Genomic DNA, 24273 nt, shown 5'->3' on the forward strand with positions numbered 1-24273 from the left:
CTATCACCTGGGGCAGCCACTTGCAAGTCCCTTCAGGGCCCACCTGTAACATCTCTCATACACCACAAACTAATTGGTCCAAAGTGAAAATGAATATTGCAATTTAGATTGCCTTTTCCAAATCCAAGGTCAGTTACAATCAGTAGGCAAGTTATTTAATGTAACTTTAACTGAACTTGCATGAGGGCCTCACTGGGAACAAAACTCTCACAGATATGGCACTGTCTTAGCTGTCTTTTACTTCAATACTATGGAACCGGATGGATTAAACATTAAAGTGGAATGGGCTGCATTTTTTAAAATTGATTGAAGACTGCCCAGTATACAAATACTCTTGTGGGATTGGTTGGCTCAAATGATGATGTGGCTTCTTTTGATATTCTCAGATCGGCTCACAGGCAAGGTGGAGCTTTATGTTACTAATGAATAAATTGAAGGCGTGAGTCAGTTACAGGCTCGTCTTCGGAGTACAGCACATGAGACATGGGAGTGTGTAGATGTCTTTGAGTGTGAGCAGACGAGAACAGGTTTGGAGTCTTTACAAGCATGTTAAACCCCTGAAGCAGCGATAGCGAAACGGGGACTTCCCTGCTGGGTTACGATTCAGCTACAGATCGTGTGTGCGACACCATTATATTGGGAGTCAAGTTAAGTAATCTGTAGCTTCTCCATAGTAGCATATTGTAAAGCAGAAAACATTAATATATTCTTTGAGATAGATATACTCTGCAATCTCAATTTTTTTTGATACAGGGATATATTCATTGTCTACCCTCAAGATTTTTTAAGTCCATTTTTTATATTTTTGGACATTTGACAGTGTGGAGATTTTGGGGGGTTAGATGATGCTGCGCCGGGCCCATGCCTTATAGTCTGATTATCTTGGGCTGGCTGGGTGGCGTTACTGAATCCCTTTTTTTTCTCCACTTTAGATGCTGAAAGATTTGCATTGTACTGTGGGTGACAACGGATTCTTGTATCCTATAATATACACAGGTAGTGTGAAACTGTGATTTTGGAGTTTCAAATCAATTATTTGCAAGCTTCAGTGCATTACTGTCTTAGCTATACCATCAATTATTATCTTACTAAACACTGCCTAAAGAATTCAATTGGGATGAAGAAAGCTCCCTTGTTGTCAAATTTGTGAATTCTACCTGAGAAGACTGAGGCCTTTTCCAGCTGACAGGAACCAGGACATTGGAATTGGAACCAGACGAAGTTGAGGATGTGCTTCGAGTGACAGACATTATTCTGGGTTTGCCATCCCGGCCTGTAGCAGTGTGTAGGTCATCATATCTTCTTCCAATGATTGGAGTCTTTGATGAAAGAAAAATCAGTTTACTTTACAATCTAATATAATGACAGCACTTCTAAGATGTCCAGTGGGCACCCAGTAGGAGCTTATTCTACAAAGGAGAGTAAGTGGCTTTTTCCTTTATAGAATACTGTTGTAATTGCTTAGATATGTGGACATAAGTTGGGCACTGGCTCTGTGGCTAGCCTAAGTGTTTGCACCTAAATACCAGGGGGCCCATATTCAAAGATATTTAAGCAGGTAGAAGCCTCTCCTGCTCGCATAAATTGCTTCCTGCCACCCAACTGGAGATATTCAGTGGCACTTAACCAGACAGTGCTGCTGAAAATCCCCATAGACCACCAAACCAAAAAATGGGCAGGTCAGGGAGGGCGCTGGGGGTGTAATTGAGGAGGAGCTTGGGGTTATACGTTTGCTGGCAATATTCAGTGCCAGCACATGCATAGCTAAGTGGACTAATTTAGGACAACTTAATTAGGCCCAAATTATGTGGGTGCCGGCACTTAAAATCAGAACGGCACCTGCGTAACTTTTAAATTTTTATTTATTTATATGAATGTCTTCCCGATCCCCCTCCTGGCCTCTCTTCTACCCCCCCACCATGTTCCTGTCCCCTCCTTCCCCATAAATAAACTCCCCCACCCCTATCTCATCCCGATGTCTAGGGAGGTCCCCCTGGGCCTACCTGTCTCCCTGGTGGTCTAGTGGGGGTCTTTGGGGGCAGGAGTGCAGCCCCCTCTCAGCTGCCTTTCAAAATGGCTGCCTCAACCTCTCATGATACTACATAAAATACCGTGAGCTGCTGCGAAAGCAATGGGGTTCATTTTCAAAGTACTTAGACTTACAAAGTTCTATAGGTTACTATAGAACTTTGTAAGTCTAAGTGCTTTGAAAATATGCCTCTATGTGAGACCCAGCCAATATTCAGCCGGGGTGCACATAATTCTCTTATGTGGGATTGCTGAATATTGGCTGAGCCCGCATAAGCTCTGGCAGCCTGCCCACCAGGGGCGTATCTGCGTGGGGCCTCAGGGGCCTGGGCCCCCACAGATTTCGCCCTGGACCCCCCTACCGCTGCCAACCCTCCCCCTCCGTTGCTCGCCTACCTTCGCTGGCGGGGGACCCCAACCCCCGCCAGCCGAGGTCCGCGTCCTCCTGCCGCTGCCGGCTGCCTTTAAAGAATTCCGTCAGCTGGCGGGGGACCCCCAACTCCCGCCAGCCAAGCCGAGGTCCTTTCATTTTTCCACTGAAGCTGGCGCCGACGAAAGTTTCTTTTGAGTCTGACGTCGCTGCACGTTGTACGTGCAGGACGTCAGACTCAGAAACAGCTGTTTCTGAGTCTGACGTCCTGCACGTACAACGTGCAGCGACGTCAGACTCAAAAGAAACTTTCGTCGGCGCCAGCTTCAGTGGAAAAATGAAAGGACCTCGGCTTGGCTGGCGGGGGTTGGGGGTCCCCCGCTAGCTGACGGAATTCTTTTAAAGGCAGCCGGCAGCGGCAGGAGGACGCGGACCTCGGCTGGCGGGGGTTGGGGTCCCCCGCCAGTGAAGGTAGGCGAGCAATGGAGGGGGAGGGTTGGCAATGGCAGCAGCTGGGGGGAGGGGGATCGGCAATGGCGGCGGCGGCGGCGGGGGGGGGCTATAATGTGCCCCCTCACTCTGGCCCTGGCCCCCCCTACCGCCGCAGTTCAGATACGCCCCTGCTGCCCACTCACACTTAGTTGCCAATATTCAGTGCCTGTGCCTAGACACGACCCAGCACTGAATATAGGGGGCTAATTCAGCCGGCGACAGTAAGCATTTTAAAAAATGCTTACCGCCGCTGGCTGAATATTGGGGAACAGATATTTAGGAGTTACACGCAGCCTATTTTATAACATGCATGCCTAAATCTCATAGCATGCAACTGCAAAGGGAGCATGGGTGGGTGAGGGGCATTCCCAGAAATTAGGCATGATGCTATAGAATACCTGCACTTGTGCACCCAACTGCCATGAGTTGGGCACGAGCATTTATACTAGCCTTTGCCCAAAGTTAGGTACAAAACATTTGCTAAGCTAGTATTCTATAAAGGATTCACTGCACAGAGTGCACTTTACAGAATGCTAGCTTACAGATGGGAATAACTAGTGAGGTAATTAAATTTGCTTATTCAAAGTTGCACTTGGGGTGCAGAAACTCAAACTACTACTACTACTACTACTACTTAGCATTTCTATAGAGCTACAAGGGTTACGCAGCGCTGTACAAGTTAAAGCATGGGGAAGGACAGTCCCTGCTCAAGAGAGCTTACAATCTAAAGGTAACAAGCTATGTAGTCAGTGTAGGTATCATGAATGGGGAAGGTGGTTAGGCGCCAAAAGCAAGGGAGAAGAGATGGGCTTTGAGTAAGGACTTGAAGATGGTAGGGAGGGCGCATGGTGTATGGGCTCGGGGAGTCTGTCCAGGCATAAGGTGATGCGAGGCAGAAGGGGCGGAGTCTGGAGTTAGCGGTGGTGGAGAAGGGTACAGATAGGAGTGATTTGTCCTGAGAGCGGAGGTTACGGGTGGGGACATAGGGGGAGAGGAGGGAAGAGAGGTAATGGGGGGCTGCAGATTGAGTGCATTTGAAGGTCATTAGGAGAAGCTTGAAATTTGCTTATTCAAAGTTGCACTTGGGGTGCAGAAACCCAAACGAGAGATACTAAATAGGAGGGGAGAGATTAGTAAGCTCGACTCAGGAGAGAGACCTTGGGGTGATGGTGTCCGAGGATCTGAAGGTGAAGAAGCAATGCAACAAGGTGGCGGCCATGGCCAGAAGGATGCTAGGCTGCATAGAGAGGGGTATAACCAGCAGAAGAAAGGAGATGTTGATGACCCTCTAAAAGTCATTGGTGAAGCCCCACTTGGAGTATGGTGTTCAGTTTTGGAGGCACGGAGGGGGGAGGGAGCGGCGGTGAGGATGGTAGCTGGACATGGGGGGAGGGCAGGGGAGAGAGCAGGGTTGGTGGACCGGGGGAGGCCAAGGGAAAGAGGAGGGTTGCTGGACATGGAGGGAGGGCAGGGGAGAGAGGAGGGTTGGTGGACGGGGGGGAGGCCAAGGGAAAGAGGAGGGTTGCTGGACATGGGGGGAGGGCAGGGGAGAGAGGAGGGTTGCTGGACATTGGGGGAGGGCAGGGGAGACAGCAGGGTTGGCCAACGGAAAGAGGAGGGTTGCTGGACATGGAGGGAGGGCAGGGGAGACAGCAGGGTTGGTGGACGGGGGGGAGGCCAAGGGAAAGAGGAGGGTTGCTGGACATGGGGGGAGGGCAGGGGAGAGAGGAGGGTTGCTGAGCATGGGGGGAGGGCAGGGGAGAGAAGGTTTGCTGGATATCTGGGGAGGGCAGGGGACAGAGGAGGGTTGGTGGACATGGATGGATGGAGGTGAGAATTATTAAATTTAGAACAACAAAAAACTCGCCCATTTTAACGGGCTTAATGGCTAGTATATTATATCCAATAAGGTGTGTTACTGTCATTTTGTCTGTATCCTAAATGGGCATATAAAAAGGAGTGTGCTTCCTATTTCTTTGGAGAGAGACAGTTACAGCCAGTACCTTTGTGCAAGCAGGGCTGCTCTGTCTCATGAGAAACCAATCAGTTGTATCTGAATTGGCAAATAATCCTATTGCTTTCTCATAAGTAGCCTTGAGTCTTTTATATCTATTAATTGGCTTTGGCTGGTAAATAAAACATTAGAGACTCAGACACAGAGATCACCTATGTGTAGCTGTGGTACTGTATTCCCATAAACAACTAATTGTACATGTTATATGTATATTCTTTGGAGTCTCGGATATAGAGGTAATTTTGTGTAGCAATATTCTGTACTCCCAGTGAGATAACACTGATCTGCTAATTGTACAATTACTTGATAAGAAATAAGGTATCTAAATAAATTCCTAACTGATGCAGCCTTGAGTGATTTATTTCTTCCTAGGTATTGGTGGGTGAACCACCATATTGGGAGAGATAAATATACCCTAAAAAAAATACAGGTTCTGAGTACTGGCCCATAAGAGCTAGCTCAGCAGGGACAGGGGTGTAGGAGTGGGAGGTGGAATACATGGTTGGGAAAGCACACAGTGCTTGCCTTATGAAATATTTCCAACTGTGAAAGTGAGTGTGAATGTGTCTGTCACTAGAAGTGGGAAGGGGCAGTATGAAAGCAGAAATTCCCTAACAGCTATTTTTCAGTGTATCAATGTTTCTATGCAGGTGCTGGAATTCAGACCCACTTTTACTAAGGCGCGCTGATGTTTTTAGCACACGCTAAAATAGAGCGCACGCTAAACGTTAGAGATGCCAATGCATTCCTATGGGCATCTCTAATGTTTAGCGTTTGCCCAATTTTAGCACGCGCTAAAAACGTGAGCGTGCCTTAGTAAAAGACCCCCTCAGTCTCTTATAGAAATGCACTGGGCCAATTTTGGGGATTTTATTTCTCTAGAACTTCTAGTCCAAGATCTCCATTTTCAAACTTAATGTGTCGTTTCCCTGATTTTGCCCCATGCCAAATTTGGTCCCATCTCATTCTTGGGCTGTTATTTTTCTCCTTGGACTAACAGACATTTACAACTCATTATGCATAATTTCTTTACAACATTCCACTGGGTTGGAAAGAAGAAAAAAAAGGAAAGAAAAAGAGGTTCCCTTGTTTCTTTCAATTCTACGTTCATGCCAAAAAACTCTTAAAATAGGGCTCAAATATTTACTAATAAAAGTTTATGGTAATGGTTCAAATACCTCAGAAATGTCAAAGTGAAACTCCAGTGTTTTCCCTGGTAGCTCCTTGGAAGCACTGTTCCAGATCCGACTGATTTCCAGTTTGGACAAATCGGCATGTTGCTGGTAGGCAGGCAAGACCAAGCTAGCAGATCGTGAAACCACCAGCTTTAAAATGTTCAAGGCTTCTCTCCAGTGGATACTCTGAAGGAAAAAGGAAAATGAAACAAAGGAAAATGGGTTAATTTTCAAACAATCTGCGCTGCTGCAAAATCTGAATGTATTTTCTATGCACACAGATCAATACTCAGAAAGCAGTTATATGTTCGACACAGGTATAACCATTAAAATATATATATATATATATACACACACACACAAAATGGATTATCCCCTGGATTCTGTAAATGGTGCCCAAATTTGCAAACGATCCTGAGGTCTGCACGCAAATAAATTAGTTAGCAAGCTATTAACAGGCTGTTACCAAGCAATTACTGAGGTTAATTGGCTCAAATCCTTTTGTGTACAACCCAAAAGGGGACAAAGCTATGGGAGTGGCATAAGCGGGTCAGGGGCGTTTCAAAGAATTACATCCAGTGTTACAGAATTTGGTGCCAGGATTTACACCAGGTTTCAGCTGGTTTAAGTGCTTTCACTCTAAGTTCAGCGCAGAATACTCACTAAAGGGCCCTTTTACTAAGCTGCAGTAGGGGAGCAGGCACCAAATCGAGACTACTGCTGGGGTAGCACAAGTATCCGGTGTAATTCTGAAGTTGGCACACGCCAAGTCCCACAGTAGAAAATAATTTTCTATTTTCTACCACAGGGGGCCCTTACTGTCAAGTAAATAGGTGTCAGTAAGGGCTGACGCAGTAAATAGCTGTGCGCTACTTTTAGTATTAGCATACAACCATTTACTGCCCCATTTAAAAAAGATCTTTCTATCCACCATAGTAAAAAATGACCCGTTATGCGCCAATTTCACATGCAGGCCACTTTTTACCACAGCTTAGTAAAAGGGCCCCTAAGTGCTGCTCTATAAAGAGCACTCAGCCCAGAGCGTCCTTTATAGAATAGTGCCAAGCTGGAAGTTTTCCTGGCACCTAACTTTCGGCACCATTTCCTGAATCCAGGCCTATTTGTACACTATGAGAGTGACTTTATAATGAAGCACCTACTTCACTGTATAAAGTACTAGTACAGGTATTAAAGAACATGTGTCCCAGCTTGAAGGCTGGTGTAAATATTAATTTGTACTATCCACACGTACACGTGTATAAAAGAAAGAATTTTATCATCTACACACAAGTGCAGATTCTGCCTGTGTTCCACCCAAACCCTGTCTCTGTGCATGCCCACAAAGCAAGCATGCACCATGAAACTTGTGTCTACTTTCTCGCTAATCCGTACCTTATAAGAGATCAGTTATGCCCATAAATGACCAAAATACCAGCATTTATGCATGTGCTTACCATCTAAAACCAGATGGCTTCTTACAGAATTACCCCCCTGGGGGCACTTCTATAACTAGCATCTCCAATTTAGGAGCCCCGAGAACACACAGTAGGTGCCTGGGTTCCATTACAGAATACTAGTGTAACCCAGTATCGATGCATCTCACATCTAGGCGCCAGCATTTAAGCCCCAGCCATACAGCTGGCCTAAGTTTATATGCCTAAGTGCGACAGGAATGTCCATTTCTTACTGTATCCTAAGTAGAGGAGTGTGGTAGCCATGCTAGTCCACTCTTAAGGTTATCAATAGAAATCAAACAAAATAAAACATGGAAAAGAAAATAAGATGATACCTTTTTATTGGACATAACTTAATACATTTCTTGATTAGCTTTCGAAGGTTGCCCTTCTTCGTCAGATCGGAAATGTGTTAGCTAGCACATTTGCTTATTTCCGATCTGACGAAGAAGGGCAACCTTCGAAAGCTAATCAAGAAATGTATTAAGTTATGTCCAATAAAAAAGGTATCATCTTATTTTCTTTTCCATGTTTTATTTTGTTTGATTTCTATTGATTACTGTATCCTGTAAGTTAGGCATATAAGCAGGGCTCTTTTTGAGGGGGTACTTGGGGGTACTGAGTACTGGCACCTTTTCCACTGTCTGCTAAAATTGACCCATGGACCCCAAGTTTTAATGAAAGAGCTCAGGCTCTACACACCAATTCTGCCTTGTCATAGATTCTGTAACTGGTTGCAAGGGGCCTGGTTATTATGGGGTGGGTCCCTCAGTGATCACCTCACCCTTGAAGGGTGGCCTGGCATTTGAGTACCGGCACCTTTTTAGCTAGAAAAAGTGCACTGCATATAAGTGGAAGCTCCGCTTATGTCCTACCAATGCTCTGCACCATGGTACACCCCCCCCCCTTACAAACATGCACAATGTAAGTTAAATTAACATTTGCAGAATAGTACTTAACCAGAATTATTTTCATCTGTGCAATTATGTGCACGTACACTGCATTATTCTAAACATTTCAACAAGGAGGAGAGAGTATCAATATCACACAACAATTTTTCTCTCTTTGAACAAAGGCAAAATTTGTACTTTAGTTCTGTGAAGTGCATCAGACTTTAAACTTTAAAAATATGAAAAGGAAAAAGCCTCTGTATAGCAAAACTCTGGCCACAGTCGGTGTGCTGGACCGATCATCTGCACACGATATTTTCCCTGCATTTGAAAGTTGAAGCTAAGTTTAAAATTGAGTTTATTATTTTCTTCACACTTTTTCTGGATCCATAGTCAGTTCTGTGAAGATTTAGCATCTTTTGCACTACAAGAAATGAAAAGGTTTTTTATGCCAGTGAAGATAAGGAACCCATGATTTCTTCCAACTTGTGTCATTAAAGATAACTATTTGGGCTGGAGGTTGGGTTTCAGAGGCTTTTTCCTTTTCATATTTTTAAAGTTTAAGTCTGATGCACTTCACAGAACTAAAGTCTATTTGAAGTACAAATTTTGCCTTTGTTCAAAGAGAGAAAAATTGTTGTGTGATATTATTCTAAACATTTACATGCCTAACATGCGTGTAAAGGTGGGGACCTAGCCTATACACGGTGTCCAGAAAAAACGGGACCCCTTCAAAATACTTTACAATTGTTTAAACGTTTAGCACTAAGGGGTCTTTTTACTAAGGTGCGCTGAAAAAGGGCTTGCGGTAGTGTAGGAGCAGGTTTAGGGCATGCGCCAATCCATTTTTCAGCGCGCCTGTAAAAAAAGGCCTTTTTTATATATTTGCCGAAAATTGATGTGTGGCAAAAACAAAATTGCCGTGCATTCATTTTGGGTCTGTGACCTTACCGCCAGCCACTGACCTTGCGGTAAAGATTCACGCGGTAACCGGGCAGTAATGACCTACGTAAACAAAATGCCTCTTGGCGCACGTCCGATACCGACATCCGTAAATTATTTTTCAGATGCACGTTATCGGATGCACACCAAAAAAGAAATTACTGCAAAAGCCACGCGGTAGCCGGGCAGTAACTCCATTTTAGCTCGCTCGTAGATGCTTTCGCGGCTTAGTAAAAGGGCCCCTCAATTCTATAAATGGTGACCACATTTGAGCAACAACAAAAAAAATGAGTGCTAATCCCTGGATTCTATATAAAGCGCCTAGAGATCCATGCCGAAACCCAAGCCGATTCTATAACAGTGCATATAACTTAACAGCGCACATAACTTAATTGGCTTAACAAGCTGATTAGCGTTGATACAGCACTTAAGCAATAATAAGCACTAATTGGCAATAATTACAATTTATGCACACAATTCACTAAGCATATTCTGTAACGCATTGCACCTAACTTCTAAAGAGCACAGACAAATAGAGGCATGGTTACGGGAAAGAAAATGGGCATTTTGTGAGTGTTCTGAAATTTATGCACATAGTTATAGAATCTGGTCCTCTACACCTAAATCTATACGCCGAGATTTATGCCATGTTTTCACTGGTGTAAATGGAGGCACGTAATTTAGATGCTACAATTGCCGCCTACGCGTATTCTATATACCACGCCTAAATCTAGGCGCAGCTTATAGAATATGCTTAGGTGGAAATGTTTTCTGTGTGGATTTTTAGGCGCCATAAATAGAATACCCCCTAAGCACTATTCTGTAAATGGCGCTCAAAGCTGGGCGCTGTTTATGGAATAGCACTTAAAGCAGAGATCTGTGCCCAATTTTAGGAACAGATCTGCCTTATTCTATATCATTGTGCACAAACTCTAGTACTGCTTTTGACTGGCCCATGCCCCTCCTATGGCCACATCCCCTTTTTCAAGCTGCGCGTAAATTTACACGTCCATCTTGATAGAATGCAGAATACAAAGGTTTGCATGTAAGTTCAAATTTGTGCCAATCAGCACCAACATGACTGTTAGCGCCCAATTACTGGCGCTAATTGGCTTATTGTTCAATTAAATTGCACGTGCAATTTTGAGCGCCATATGTAGAATTAGGGGGTTAGTATGACCTTTGAAAATTCATGAGTATAATGGGTCTTTAATTAGTTAATTATAATTTGTGTTCAAAGTGTCCTTCTTCAACCTTGACACAAAGTCTTTGACGCCATTGAGCTGTTGGCTCAATGAATTGTGCAGTTTGATTAATTAAAGGCTCAACAGTTTTGGCAAGCTCGATGCACTGGAGCTCCATCCTGTTGAAAAATAAAGTACTCAGATATGTCTCTAATTTCAGGCAGATGTTTCTGCTGCAGTAGGATGTTTCTGGGTTGTGCGCACAACTTAAGCCAATCAGCGCCGAAAATTGGTACTTAACCAATCAGCGGCACTAATTGGCTTTAATTAGAATTCATGCACACAACTTTCTATTAGCTTTGAAGGCACAATTCAGCAGCTATTTATGGATGCTCAAACCACTCTATTAAATCTGCAGCCAATACATATTTTTAAGCAGATCTGTAAAAAGATGAGGACAGTGGAATGTGATGACCCACAGCTGTGGAAGTGAACCAAAAAGGTTTGTGCAGGTGGCTATCTAGAAACAAGTCACTGCAATTCTGGCCTACAGCCTGGGCAGTTTAGCCAACCACATGTTTCTGTAAAGTCAAGTGCAGCTCAATATTCACCTGTACGTATTTTTCAATGACCTTCAGCACTTCAATGTTGAACTGCTTCAAGGGAATGCCCGACAGATCCATATGGCTGAGAAGACTGTAAATCATTTGCAAGAGAGACTGCTGCATGCTAGGAAGACCCTTCTCTAGGAGCTGCCAACAACAAAAACAAGAGAAGCAAGTAATGTGATTTGTTTTACTCACTTTTCAAAGGAATCACTACAGACAATATCCTAATCAGAGATGGGGTCGTTACTTTTTAAAAGTACCTAAGTAAAAAGTTAAAGTACTGGCTTCAAAAGTAGAAGTAAAAGTAGAAAGTCTTACCAAAAAAATAAAATAAAAAAATACTCAAGTAAAAGTGAAAAAACTACAGCTCTTAAAATTACTTTTATTACAAAGTAAAAAGTATTCTTAACAAGTTGGACCACAGAATCTAGTATGCATAGCATTTTTAAATGTAGGTTAATTTTACAATTGTAAATGTTTTGTCTTTTAACCATCTCCATGATAGGCTTCCGTGCAGGAAACCAGCAAGAAAAGATAGGACTGGGAATGGGAAAGGGAATCCCTACCTGAGAGAACATGGCGACAAGCCACCGGTGCCCAATGCTTGTCCTCCCTGCCTGCTCTGCAACTCTAAAGAGGGCAACCAAGCCAAGGAATATTACCTGCAAATATCTGGTTGGTTCTCTCTTGGCTCAGTGGTGGGCTGATTGCTTAGTTTGCTGTAGCAAGAAATAATACACCTGACCCAGTACTGCTGCAGAGTAGATACAGTGAAGACTCTGAGACTGATAGCTAGCTGACTACTAGTTAGTAGCAGTGGCTAATACTACCGTTGCAGGCAGCAGGTGAGCAGTACTACTATCTCCTGGCTGCATGTAGAATTATCTGGAAAATTTGCTCAACTACACATGAAGGTCCCCATACGCATGCACCAGTAGTCAGGAGACCTCTGATGCTGCTGGTATGTCAGACAGGGGGAGACTTCATCAGACCGAGCAGAGGGGGTTTAGTTCTGGGGAGGCTTTCCCTGCAAAATGATTGCAGATTTGCAAAACAGTGCCAGCCCGTCTCTGCCAAGGAGAAGGAGCGTAACAAAACCAGCACATCCTGTGCGACAAGCCCCAAACACTGCTGACATGCCCCGCCCCACTCACTTTGCAAGAGTAGTCAATGGAAGTGGGGGAATTTTCGCCCCCCAGCTTCCCTTACACCCTGTGCAGCCGCACCTCCCACACATAGCTTGCTACGGCCCTGCCAAGGAATTGCACCAGGTTTTGAAGCCCTGGCAGCTGATGATACGTGAGTTGCACTAATGGAGGGGTTATGGGCAGCCTGGTCAGACTGCACGTGACAACTTCAGTGCGTAAGTACCACTTCCTCAGAGTTCTCCTTGCGTCAAATCAGCGCAGTTGCGGTACTCTGTTGCTAAATTAAGAAGAGGCGGGAGTGGGGGGGGGCCACCTCAGAGGACTCTGGGTAAGAAGCTGATGGTACACTTCCTTGGCCAATCATACTCGGGGGGGGGGGGGGGGGGGGGGGAATAGCCAAGCCTCAATTTATGTGCGACTCCGCTTAAGTGTGTATTCTATAAACCATGCTGAACTTTAGGCGTGGCTTGAATGCCACTTAAGTGGGGTGTTTTCGGTGCCGATTTTTTAGCCTCCATTTATAGAATTTACTCCTTGGTCTGCGCAATGCAAATGATGAACAAGTTCACTGAACACTGCCTTGAACATTTGGGATTTCACGGTACAAATGCCTTAAATCAATCAATCTACTGAAGCACTGCTATATTTATCAGACAAAGGCCTGATCTCAAACGGCTTTCCCTATAAACACAAAGAGAAAATCCATTAAATCTGAGCCACAATTATTAGCACACTACTATGTTTCAGAGAGGTGTCCATGCTTCCCATTGTACAAAAAAGTGGGAAACACTTTGCAGTTCAGGTACAATAGATCATTTCTTCACAGAGCTTACAATCTAGGTGGATAGCTAACCCAACAGGAAATAAAGTAGCTTTTCCCAGAGGCGTGTCATCGGGGGAAGCAGAAAACAGATTATTCAAACTTGATATACTGTCAAGTCTTCTAGTGGCCTAGTGGTTAGGGTGGTGGACTTTGGTCCTGGGGAACTGAGGAATTGAGTTCGATTCCCACTTCAGGCACAGGCAGCTCCTTGTGACTCTGGGCAAGTCACTTAACCCTCCATTGCCCCATGTAAGCCGCATTGAGCCTGCCATGAGTGGGAAAGCGCGGGGTACAAATGTAACAAAAAAAAAATCATGGCAGTTTACAATTAGAAAAATAAAATAATTAAGAAAGGAGCGCCATCAAAAACTTACGAAAATATGAAACTCACACACGCACTAAAAGTAATCAATCACGTACATACAGATACCCCCGCAACAAGCCCCCATCATCAATCTGTAAGCTCCACTCCAAACGCTATCTGAAAAAATAAGTTATCAATTTATCAGGGAACTTTCTGTCCTAATATATAATGGCAATCGATTCCACAGCACAAGTACAGGCCAGAGAAAAAGCATGTTCACGTGCTGTTTTTTCAAACGTGCTCATGTGATCAGAATGAATCTTGGCATCCCTGTTTGTCAGCTCATTGCTCTAACCACTTGCCCACTCATTTCAGTGCTACGGGGGCCTTAAGCTCAGCAGATGGGGGGGGGGGGGGTTCCAAATAAGTAGTAAAAATAATAATTACCAGCAATGTCTATGTAAATAAAGTTAATTGGGTTCAACAGCAAAATGTGATCATTCGGAGTAATAGATCTAGTTCTCATACATACAAGGTACATATTAACAAAAGGAATAATTCTGGATTATGACAATGATTCAGTAGCAGATCCTGAAACATAAAAAGTTTGTGTGGAGGAGTAGCCTAATGGTAGTGCAGTGGACATTGATCCTGGTGAACTGGGTTCAATTCCTACTGCAGCTCCTTGTGACTCTGGGCAAGTCACTTAACCCTCCATTGCCCCAGGTACAAAATAACTGTTAACTGTATATAATATGAAAACCACTTTGATTGTAACCACAGAAAGGCAGTATATTAAGTCCCATCCCCTTTCCCTTTCCAATAGAAGAGCAGCAAAAATGAAAGTTCTGCCTATGTTCTGACAAAAAACAAAAACACACGTAGAGGCTGCATGTTTTGTACTGCGACTTACTCTCCTTTTCAGTCTGTGTGCATAAGGCAGTTTGGGTTGTGGTGGGAATTTCAGTAGGTGGAGGGATCAGGATTATATCTTGTTAAATTTTGTTTGTACCCGGCTTTGGTGTTTTATTTACAGAAACAGAATATGAAGCGTAAATAAATAAATCTCATTGGGATTATTAGAAGGGGTGAAGCCCAGAGGAAGATGGTATGTCACGATCACAGTTTTCTCTAGAGGGGCCAATCCCTCAGTTACTACCAACAATCGTAGCAGTCATCCTGTCATCTTTAAGGACTGTGATTTATTGCGTTTTCAGTAGCTCTTTAAAAAAGAAACAGCAGAGGGCGTTCTTGCTATGGAAACTGCAGCATCCCTTCTGTTACAATCCATCACTACCCAACGCCCCTTCGCCTCTGCATGGCTATATCTGGGAACAGTGTACAGTCAAATTACATTCAATCAGATCTTACACCACAGGCAGATCATATAAAGAGTTCAAAAAGTTACCTCAGCCAAGTAAGTAACCATACTCAGGGTACAGTCAGCAAAGGCTTCGTGAAGGTAGCGGCAGACTACATTTACCCAGGTGGCACAATCTCTGGTATAGCTATGAGTTTTATACAGGGTCATCACATGTGCAAGGTTGGATAGCTTGGGGTTCTTTTCTTCTAGACAAACCTAGTAAAAACCATATTCCAGTTTATTAGTGGAGTTCACTGGCTGCCAATGGAAGAAATGTCAAGATTTCGTAAGATCCAATTATTGGTACGTATGTTTTCTTACCTGAATAATCCTCTCTGCTATTTCCTTACAGAATTGGGTTGGGCCGTCAAAATGCTGAATCAAGTGAGGCAGGACACATAAAACATTCAGTGGGAACCCTGGTATGGAAAATACAGAACAGTACAGACTTTTAAAGGAGGACAAAACAGCATTGTATGCAGCACTACAAGAGAAAAAAATCATATTAACAGAATTGATTCTTGTATCAAATACCTTTGAAAGGATAAAGTTTTCAAAACAATGCATTTTATAGATACTCCAACTATTTCTCATTTGAACAACACTGGGATAAAGAGCATTTTGGAGAAAAATAGAACATATCTTAATTTTTTGGAAGAAATCTCTCATTAAAAGGGGTAGTTACTAATGTGCATTAAGAAAATAATGGCTATTTCTGCCCACATTGGGCTAAACTCTATATATGGTGCCCAAACAAATCAGCAATGAAAAAAGCGCTATTCTATAAACTGCGCTTAAAGTTAGCTGTGGTTTATAGAATAGCGCTTATGCCCAGGAGTTGTGTGTACATTCAGGCTCCACCATTTGCACCAATGAAAATGTGGTGCAAATGCCTGCACTTAAAATTACGCATGGAGCCCCCATATTCTATAATTACACGCATAACTCTAAACCACGCCCCCAATTCACCCCAAAATGCCCATGACCCTCCCATTTACACACCACCTTTTTGGGTGGTGCCTACATCTATACACATTAAGTTCTAATTACATCTAATTAGTTTCAATAATTGCAACACTACTCTAGGAAGTCTCAGCAGCCATTACGACGGAATTAGTGCTTGGAATTAAATTTAGTTCACCAAAATGGCAGTGCATATCCCCCAGTGCCCATCCTTTATTACTGGAAGAAAGAAATATTTTGATTTTACCTGCAGAAATTATTTTACAATTGTGCTCCTGAACCTGTTCTTTTATTTTGTTCATCTGATGCCATGTTCTAAAAGTGACTGAGACCATCTTAATGGGCGTCATCAGATTCCTGCTTAAGTCTTAACTCAAGACAGCTAAATATCACCACAAGCAACTGTGTCAGGGCAATGAATGCTGCTGTGGGCACAACCGCTTGAAAGGGAAAATCAAGTCTGAGCAAGAAATTCCGCAGGTATTTTCTGTGCTAATTACACAGCAGACAAAGACTTGGAACATCAGGGCGCCTCCTTTGCCCCAGGTACCAAAAAAAATCAAAACAAAACCTAGAGACAAAGAAAAGTACCTGCATATAACGTCTACAGCTCTGCGTACATCTAGTAGCACTATAGAAATGATTAGTTTTAGTAGTAAAACACCTGCTCAGGAAAGCCACTGCATCAGCAACTAAAGGATGGGAGTATAAGGTCGGTGCATAGTTTCCTAACTATGTGTAAATACAAAATTCTGTTCTCCAGTGCAGTAACTGAACAGTATGCAAATAGGTTTTCCACTAACAAGGGAGCGCACACTGGAAGTGTGTACACATGGGTCAGCAGCTATATTTTGCACACACACAAATGTATCAACCCTTGTTCACATGGTATGTCTCCTGATTACATGCTAGACTTGATCGAACTATCACCGAGAAATGCACGTCCAGAAGCCAGAGGCAACCTATTACTTCACCTGCCCAAATGCAAAAACATAACCTATAAATCCATCTACATGGCTGGATTTAGCTATCTGGGCTCTAACTGGTAGAACTCGATCCCCAAGGCCATAAGAAACATCAATGAGTATTTACTGTTCAGGAAAGATCTGAAAACCTATCTCTTCAAGAAATTCTATGGCTCACTAGTCATGATACAAATGTTGGACACCGATTGTAATATGATGACAATTACAAAAAATGTTATATCTCCTAACTGATAATTGTAACGAGTAAATAAATAAATAAATGTGATAGGATGTTATTCTGTGCAAAAATATTGTTGGTATCAGAAAAACCGTAGGCGTGCACAAAGTTTTAATGTACATACAGTATACAAATATTCTGGAATGCTATTTCACACATAAACTAGGGCTGCATTTTGATTAACATTTTTAATTGCTATTAATTGCACAATTAAAGGGAATTAATCAGTTTATTTATTTCCACACTGCAACTCCTAGGCAAGTCACTTAACCCTCCATTGCCCCAGGTACAGAATAAGTATCTGTATATAATAGGTAAACTGCTTTGATTGTAGCCATAGAAAGGTGGTATATCAAATTCCATGCCTCTTCTCTTCCCTAAAGGCCTGATAATCTCCCTCCCTCCCACTCCCAGATCCAACATCTCTCCCCTTCCTCCCTCTCCTATTCCCCTAGCCCCATTACCTCTTTTTGTTTCTTAGGGTCCATTATCTCGCACTATATAGTCCCTTCCCCCCTACCTCACATTGTCCAGCATCAATCTCTCCTCTCCACTCCCATAAGCAGCAACACAAACCTAATGCTAAGCAGCACCAAGGTCTTCTCATGGCTGCTGGAGCTCACTGCCTTGACCATAGCTTCCACCGGTGGCCCCTCTGGTTCTGCTTGCAGGTCTACGGCTCATTCCCCTCCCCCTTCCAGTCTAGCTTAAAGATGGTCTTCCGTTGGTCCCTGGCAGTGGCAGCATTGCACATATGCTGCTGCCTACAGCCTGCTCTGAAGCTTTCCCTCTGATCCATCCTGCCTCCTCTGACGTCACTTCCTGTTTCTGCATGGGTGGGCCAGGCCAATGAGAAAGCTTCAGGGTTAGGCCGTAGGCAGCGTATGTGTAACATTGCTGCAACTGCCAGGGACCATGGAAGACCACCTTTAAGGTAGACCAGCGAGGGGGGGTGATGTTGAATCGCGGATAGGGGGAAATATGCCGGATTGCTCAGAGGACAGAGATTAAGAGTGGAAGAGAGCAGAAGAGATGTCTGGAGAAGACAGGAGATGCTTCAATGTGATTAATTTTTAAAATCATGATTGACTTGCATCCCTAAAATGAACACAATTATTATTCTGTGTAGAAATATTCTATTGTGTTATATTGCTAGCAGTCCAGCACAACTCCCCCTCAGTTCACCCCATTTTTTTAACCCATGCCCTTCAACAAAGCTAGGAAAAAGTTGTGGGCCCTCCATGCTCACAGCAAAGAGAAGAAACAGACATGAAATCCTTACTACTGCTGACCACAGAACAAGCTAACTTTTTATTCTTCCTCAGACCTGGCATTAAAGCCCCAGTATTAGAAAACCCTGTGCTCAGCTTTCATGTCTGTGTGTACTTCTTTGTTCTGGGTTTTATAGCTAATACTGTTATTACCATGGGATTTAAATAAGCTGTGTGCTGATGCTCATGTGTAAAACACTTTTTAGCACCAGATGGCGGCAGAAAATTGTGCACTAAACTTTGCATAATACCCCTGCACGTTGCTGCATCAGCCCCCTGATTTCGTAGGACTCCTAAATTTAGGAACTTGAAACATAGGCAGCTATGGAGGCAGGGAGAAAACGTTGGAAGGGTGGCACTGGTTTTCCTTTTTGTCTCTCTGGGAAAAAGGATTAGGTTCTTAAATCTAAAGAAATGAATGGCAGACAAATTTAGGCATATTTTCAATGGAAAATTTAGGCCCTCAAGTTTGGTTGAAAATGGGCTTCTAACTTAAGTACTTAATTTAGGAGCTCAGAGGTCAAGAGTCACTGGGGCAATTGCAGCATAAAGATAAGCAGACAATTTACTTGTCTGCTTATTCACAATTTCAGCCACGTTATCCACTTTTGCACCACTGAATACACAGTCCTATCTCTAAACACATAAATTATTGGCTTATCTTGTAAAAGGTATGCATTCCCCATCCCCAAATTATTTTAATATCAACATCTCAGTTTTTTCTTTATGAACTGTTGGCCTCTATGGGGGTGTTTCTATATGTGGTTGCCTCTTTTTAGGCAGCCTGGGGTGGACTGAGAATGGTCTGGGCCCCTGGGCAATGAGGACCATTGGGCCCCCCATCCCGGTCCTGTTGCCTCCATCTCCCTCTGCCACTGGCCTTTTCCTTTAGTCCTACAGCTAAATCGGCCATCTGCTGCTGACACTGGAACTTCCCTCTGCCGCGGTCTGCGCTTCTGGGAGAAGGAAGTGACGTCAGAAAGGGCAGGCTACGGCAAAGGGAAGTTCCAGCATCAGCAGCAAGTGGCCAATTTAGGTGCCGGTGCCCCTGCCTGCGAAGGGGGGGGGGAGGGGTTCGAGGAAGGGACTGCAGGAGGCATCCCAGTCCTGGTTTAGAGAGGACGACGTTGCTCATTGGGCACGTGGGAGGGAAGAACTAGGTCCCCCCCACAGCCCTGGGCTCTCGGGCACTGTCCGGTTGCCCATATGGTGAGTCTGCCCCTGTGACAGCCTATTCTGTAATGGCATCTAGGTGTTCAGATTCTGTTATAGAATACTAATTTTGACAAAACAGTAAGTTTTAAGACTGTAAAACTGAATTTCTCAAGTTTGGCCAGCAGGTGGTACATGTTTATGTTTAAAGCTGTTACAGAGAACTGAGGGACCCTTTTACTAAGCCGTGTAGGCACCTACACACACCAAATTGGAGTTACTGCCCAGTTACTGTGTGGTCCTTGCAGTAATTTCAATTTTGGCACGTGTCCACTACGTACGTCTGAAAAATATTTTTTATTTTCTGACGTGCGTATACCATTACCGCTCGGTTACCATGTGAGACCTTACTGCTAGGTCAATGGCTTGCGGTAAGGTCTCAGAGACAAAATGGACGTGCGCAAATTTCATTTTGCCAAACGTCCATTTTCGGCAAAAAAAAAAAAAAGAGGCATTTTTTGTAGGTGCGCTAAAAAATAATTCTGCGCATGTCCAAAACACACGTTTATACTACCGCAGGCCATTTTTCAGCACACATTAGGACCCCTGACTGTTCCTTCTTTAGTTAACTCAGAGGTAACCTGCAGTGATGTGGCCAGCTATTTTTACAGCTTTTTTGTTTTGGGCTCTAATTGGTCCAGGAGCTCCAATTCAACTAGGATGTACTGGCTTTTTCTCCAGTCTCAGCTTAGAAGTAGAGAGAGAAAGCCTTTACTGAGACCCTGTTAACAGTTATATTTCATAACCTGTGAGCAACTACATTTCCTGTACTTCCCAGGTACTACGTAGATCACTGGGGAACACCTTGAGCGCAGGAGACTCACCCAGAGGTAGTTGGGGCCCAGTCGGTGGGAGGAGGGTGCTAGTCTACAGCACAAGTGTCAGGTGCAGGAAGACCTGAGCTGTGCTGCGGATAGACCCTTTAAGTGGCCATGGGGTAGCCCCAGGCTGGTGGCTAGACGTTTCATGACACCTATTTTAAGCAGTTAGGTGCATAAATGAATGCATTCTATAACATATGCGCACAAGTACTGTTGGAATGTAATTGTATTTTACATGCATTGCCTGTCACCTATTATTTCTCTGTGATTACTCTGTGACCTCTGATGTGAATTACTTAGAGAGGTCACACAGCTATGTAACTTCCTGTAGGGGCAGACACAGCACATGCAGCACATGGAGCACATGGAGCTCATGATCTCTCCTAACCTGAGAGGATCTATGGTGGTGTGAGCATCCATTACCATCTAAGCACATGGAAGGAGCTGATAATACAAATGTATAGTAATATGTATATATAAGCCTGTCTGATTATAATCTAACTACAAACTGTGAGTAAACAGATGTTTTGTTACTTCAACTTTAAAGTGACTCAGCAGTGAATTATTCAGGGGTGAATGAGAGAGAGATGAAGAAAGAAATTAACATTTCTAAAGCTGAAGCTGTGTGTACTAAAATCTGCTAATTATTTACTACAAATAATCCAACAAAAGGGTTATGGGCCCAGGGCCAGGAATTGAAAAAGAAGAGAAATATTACCAGGCAGAAAAAAAAGGCCACATTTTTCTCTTAAGTTTTAAAGGAAAGATTCAGTCTGTCTCTCTCTCCCCCCACACAGCAGACAGAAGGCTAAGAAAATGGCTGAGGGAAGAAATTCACCATTGTTCTATTCTCTCAAGGTGCCTAAATTAACTGAGTTTAATTATCAGCAGTGGGAATTAAGATTCATATGTCTCCTTCGAGCAAAAGGATTAAATATATGCTTAGACCAAGACAGAACAGCTGAAAATATGGCTGAATGGGACAATGCAAACTATTATGTGAAGTGCATGCTTTTGGAAGCTCTCTCAGAGAAACAAGCCATATTAGTAGAGGGAAAAGATACACCAAAGGACATTTTATATAAACTGAGAACTATGTATGCAACTACATATGCAAAGCAGCAACCAATTTGGCTGGCAGAGTTGAATGAAACCAAATTAAGGGATAAAAGTAAATGTAATGATCACATTATGCATCTTATGTCTTCATTTCAAAAGTTAGAACTTTCAGGAATTCCCATGTGTGATGCATTGAAAAGAGCATTTCTTTTTACCTCACTATCAAAGAAGTTTGATGTTTTTAGGTCTGTAAATGAGGCCATTGAAGGGCAATCTTTTGAACAGACAACATCAAAACTAAGGCAGGAATGCATAATAAATGATTCTGAGGAGATGTGTTCTCAAAGCAAGTCAGAGAGAAATGAAACAAATTTCTTGGCAAAGAACAGAGGAAGGCGGAGCTATGGGAAAACTCCACCCAAGGGCAAGCTGATTTGCTACTCATGTGGAAAGGAGGGACATGTATCTAAATGGTGTAAGGAAACACAAAACACTCCCTCTAGCTCACCTAAGCCAATGGAACTAAAGAATTTTCAAACCAGGAAATGTATGAAGGACAAAGATAAACACAAGGGCTTTCTAATGGCAGAAAAATCTTTGACTATGGTAAATAATAATTCAAATGAAAGTACTTGGATTTTGGATTCAGGGAGCACATGCCATTTAACCAATTGTAAGGATTTCTTTCAGGAAATGTGTCCAGAGGAAGGTATTCTTAAAACTGCAAACGCAGGGACTGCTAAGATCCAAGCAAAAGGTATTGGATTCTTAAAATGCAAAGTGTCTAATGAAGTTAAAGAAATTCCTGTAAGTGATGTCTTGTATATTCCCCAAGCAGTTTGCAATATGCTTAGTGTATCTACATTAGATAAGAAGGGATTTGTGATTCATTTTGAAAACAGTAAGTGCACAATCTCTAAAAATGATGAAGTGTATGCTGAAGCTTTTATGCATAATGATGTTTATAAGCTGAACATTTCAGGTGAAGCCTCACATATGGCGCAAGTAAGGAAGAATGATGGTAAATGTAGTCTGGAAATCTGGCACCGCCGCCTGGGACATCGTGATTTTAAGGTGATCCAGGATCTTTACAGTAAGCAACTAGCCACTGGCATTCAGATAAGTGCAGATGCTGGTAAAATGGAGAAATGCATAGACTGTGTTACTCAAAAAGGTGTGAGACCCTCATTTCCTGCATACACAGGAAATAGGAGTAATAAAGTGCTGGACTTAATACACAGTGACTTATGTGGACCGTTTAATATCCCATCATTGGGAAATAACAGATTTGTGCTAATATTCTTGGATGATTTCTCTAGATATTGTGTGGCCTATTTGCTGAAAGAAAAAAGTCAAGTCACAGACATGCTGAAGAAATACGTAACCATGGTGAGCAACAAATTTGAAAGAAAACCAAAGGTTCTTCAGACCGACAATGGTGGTGAGTTCACTTCACAAAGCATGCGCACATTTCTAGAACAAGAAGGCATTCAGCATATCACAACAGTAGCTTATACACCAGAACAAAATTCTGTTGCAGAGAGAAAATTTAGGTCACTTGTGGAAATGACCAGATGTATGCTGTCAGATAGCAATCTCCCTAAAAGACTATGGGGGGAAGCCATTCTCACAGCAGTGTACCTACAAAACAGAATGCCAACTAAAGGCGCTGAGCGCACACCACATGAGACATGGCATGGTAGGAAGCCAAACCTGTCACATATAAGAACATTTGGAAGTACAGCATATGCTCATGTACCAAAGCAAAGAAGGCATAAGCTGGATTCCACAACAGAAAGGGGCATTTTAGTTGGCTATACTCCAGGACACAAAGGATATAGAATTTTGAATCTGAAAACTGGCATTGTTGGCATAAGACATGTTACATATTTTGATGAAAACAAAAGGGTTGATAAAGGCTGGATTATCCCAGATGAGCCTTATCATCCAGAATATGAAACTAGAACCATAATAGACATGCCAGTGTATATAAATGCCATACCAAGGCAGATGTCTGAAAGCAACTCACCTGTATCTAACGAGGAACAGGCAGAGGAAACAGACACAGAAAGGATCATTGAAGAAGACAGTACAGTTGGAGAAGGGGAATCAATTGGAGAAGAACTCTCAGATATAGAGGATGCAGAAAGGTCAGACCAACCTGTTGTCAGACGCTCATCCAGGGAAAACAAAGGTGTTCCACCCCCAAGACTGTCTTACTTAACAAAGTCAGCAGAAGCTCAAGAGCCCTTAACATGGGATGAGATTGAGAAAATGCCAGCAGAAGAAGCTGCTGAATGGCATAAAGCTGCACAAGAAGAAATTGATGCATTGGATAAAAATAATACTTGGATTCTTACAAAATTACCTCCTGGCAAGAAAGCTATAGGATGCAAATGGGTATTCAAGTTAAAAAGGAATGCACAAGGAAAAGTGGAAAGGTATAAAGCCAGATTAGTGGCAAAGGGATATTTTCAAAAATATGGAGAAGATTTTGATGAAGTGTTTGCACCTGTAGTGAAACACACGACAATCAGAACACTTCTGAGCATTGCAGTCTCAAAAGGCATGCAAGTCAAACACATTGATGTGAAAACAGCATTTCTTCACGGAGAAATAACTGAAGACTTGTACATGGAACAGCCAACAGGTTTCATAAATACAAAACAAAGACAGCTAGTGTGTAAATTAAACAAAGGTCTTTATGGATTAAAGCAAAGTGCAAAATGTTGGAATGAAAAATTGCATGAAATATTGACAAATTTAGGATTTAAGCAAGGTGAAGCAGATAAATGCTTGTACACTAGGTGCACAAATGGACAATATGCATACATTTTAGCTTTTGTTGATGATCTGCTCATTGCAAGCAAAAGTGAGCAAGAGTACAAGGACATTGTAAAGTGTTTAAACCTCAATGTTGAGATAAAAGAACTGGGTAATGTGTCATAC

At 42.9% G+C, this 24273-nt stretch overlaps 1 protein-coding gene across 1 annotated transcript in view; it reads right to left on the reverse strand.

Annotated features, from left to right (window-relative positions):
- Nucleotides 1–1157: 1157 nt before the first annotated feature.
- LOC115459452 (protein furry homolog) overlaps nt 1158–24273 on the reverse strand; it is a gene marked incomplete at its 3' end in the record, with an annotated part of 60852 nt that continues 37736 nt past the window's right edge. Inside the window, exons 11-15 of the mRNA XM_030189273.1 lie at nt 15117–15214; nt 14841–15011; nt 11161–11301; nt 6083–6265; nt 1158–1319 (exon numbers count right to left, since the gene is read on the reverse strand). Coding sequence (XP_030045133.1) covers nt 1158–1319; nt 6083–6265; nt 11161–11301; nt 14841–15011; nt 15117–15214 — 755 coding nt within the window. The remainder of the gene's footprint in view (nt 1320–6082; nt 6266–11160; nt 11302–14840; nt 15012–15116; nt 15215–24273) is intronic.

The sequence above is a fragment of the Microcaecilia unicolor genome, unplaced genomic scaffold (assembly GCF_901765095.1).
Source record: "Microcaecilia unicolor unplaced genomic scaffold, aMicUni1.1, whole genome shotgun sequence".
Lineage (NCBI taxonomy): Eukaryota > Metazoa > Chordata > Amphibia > Gymnophiona > Siphonopidae > Microcaecilia > Microcaecilia unicolor.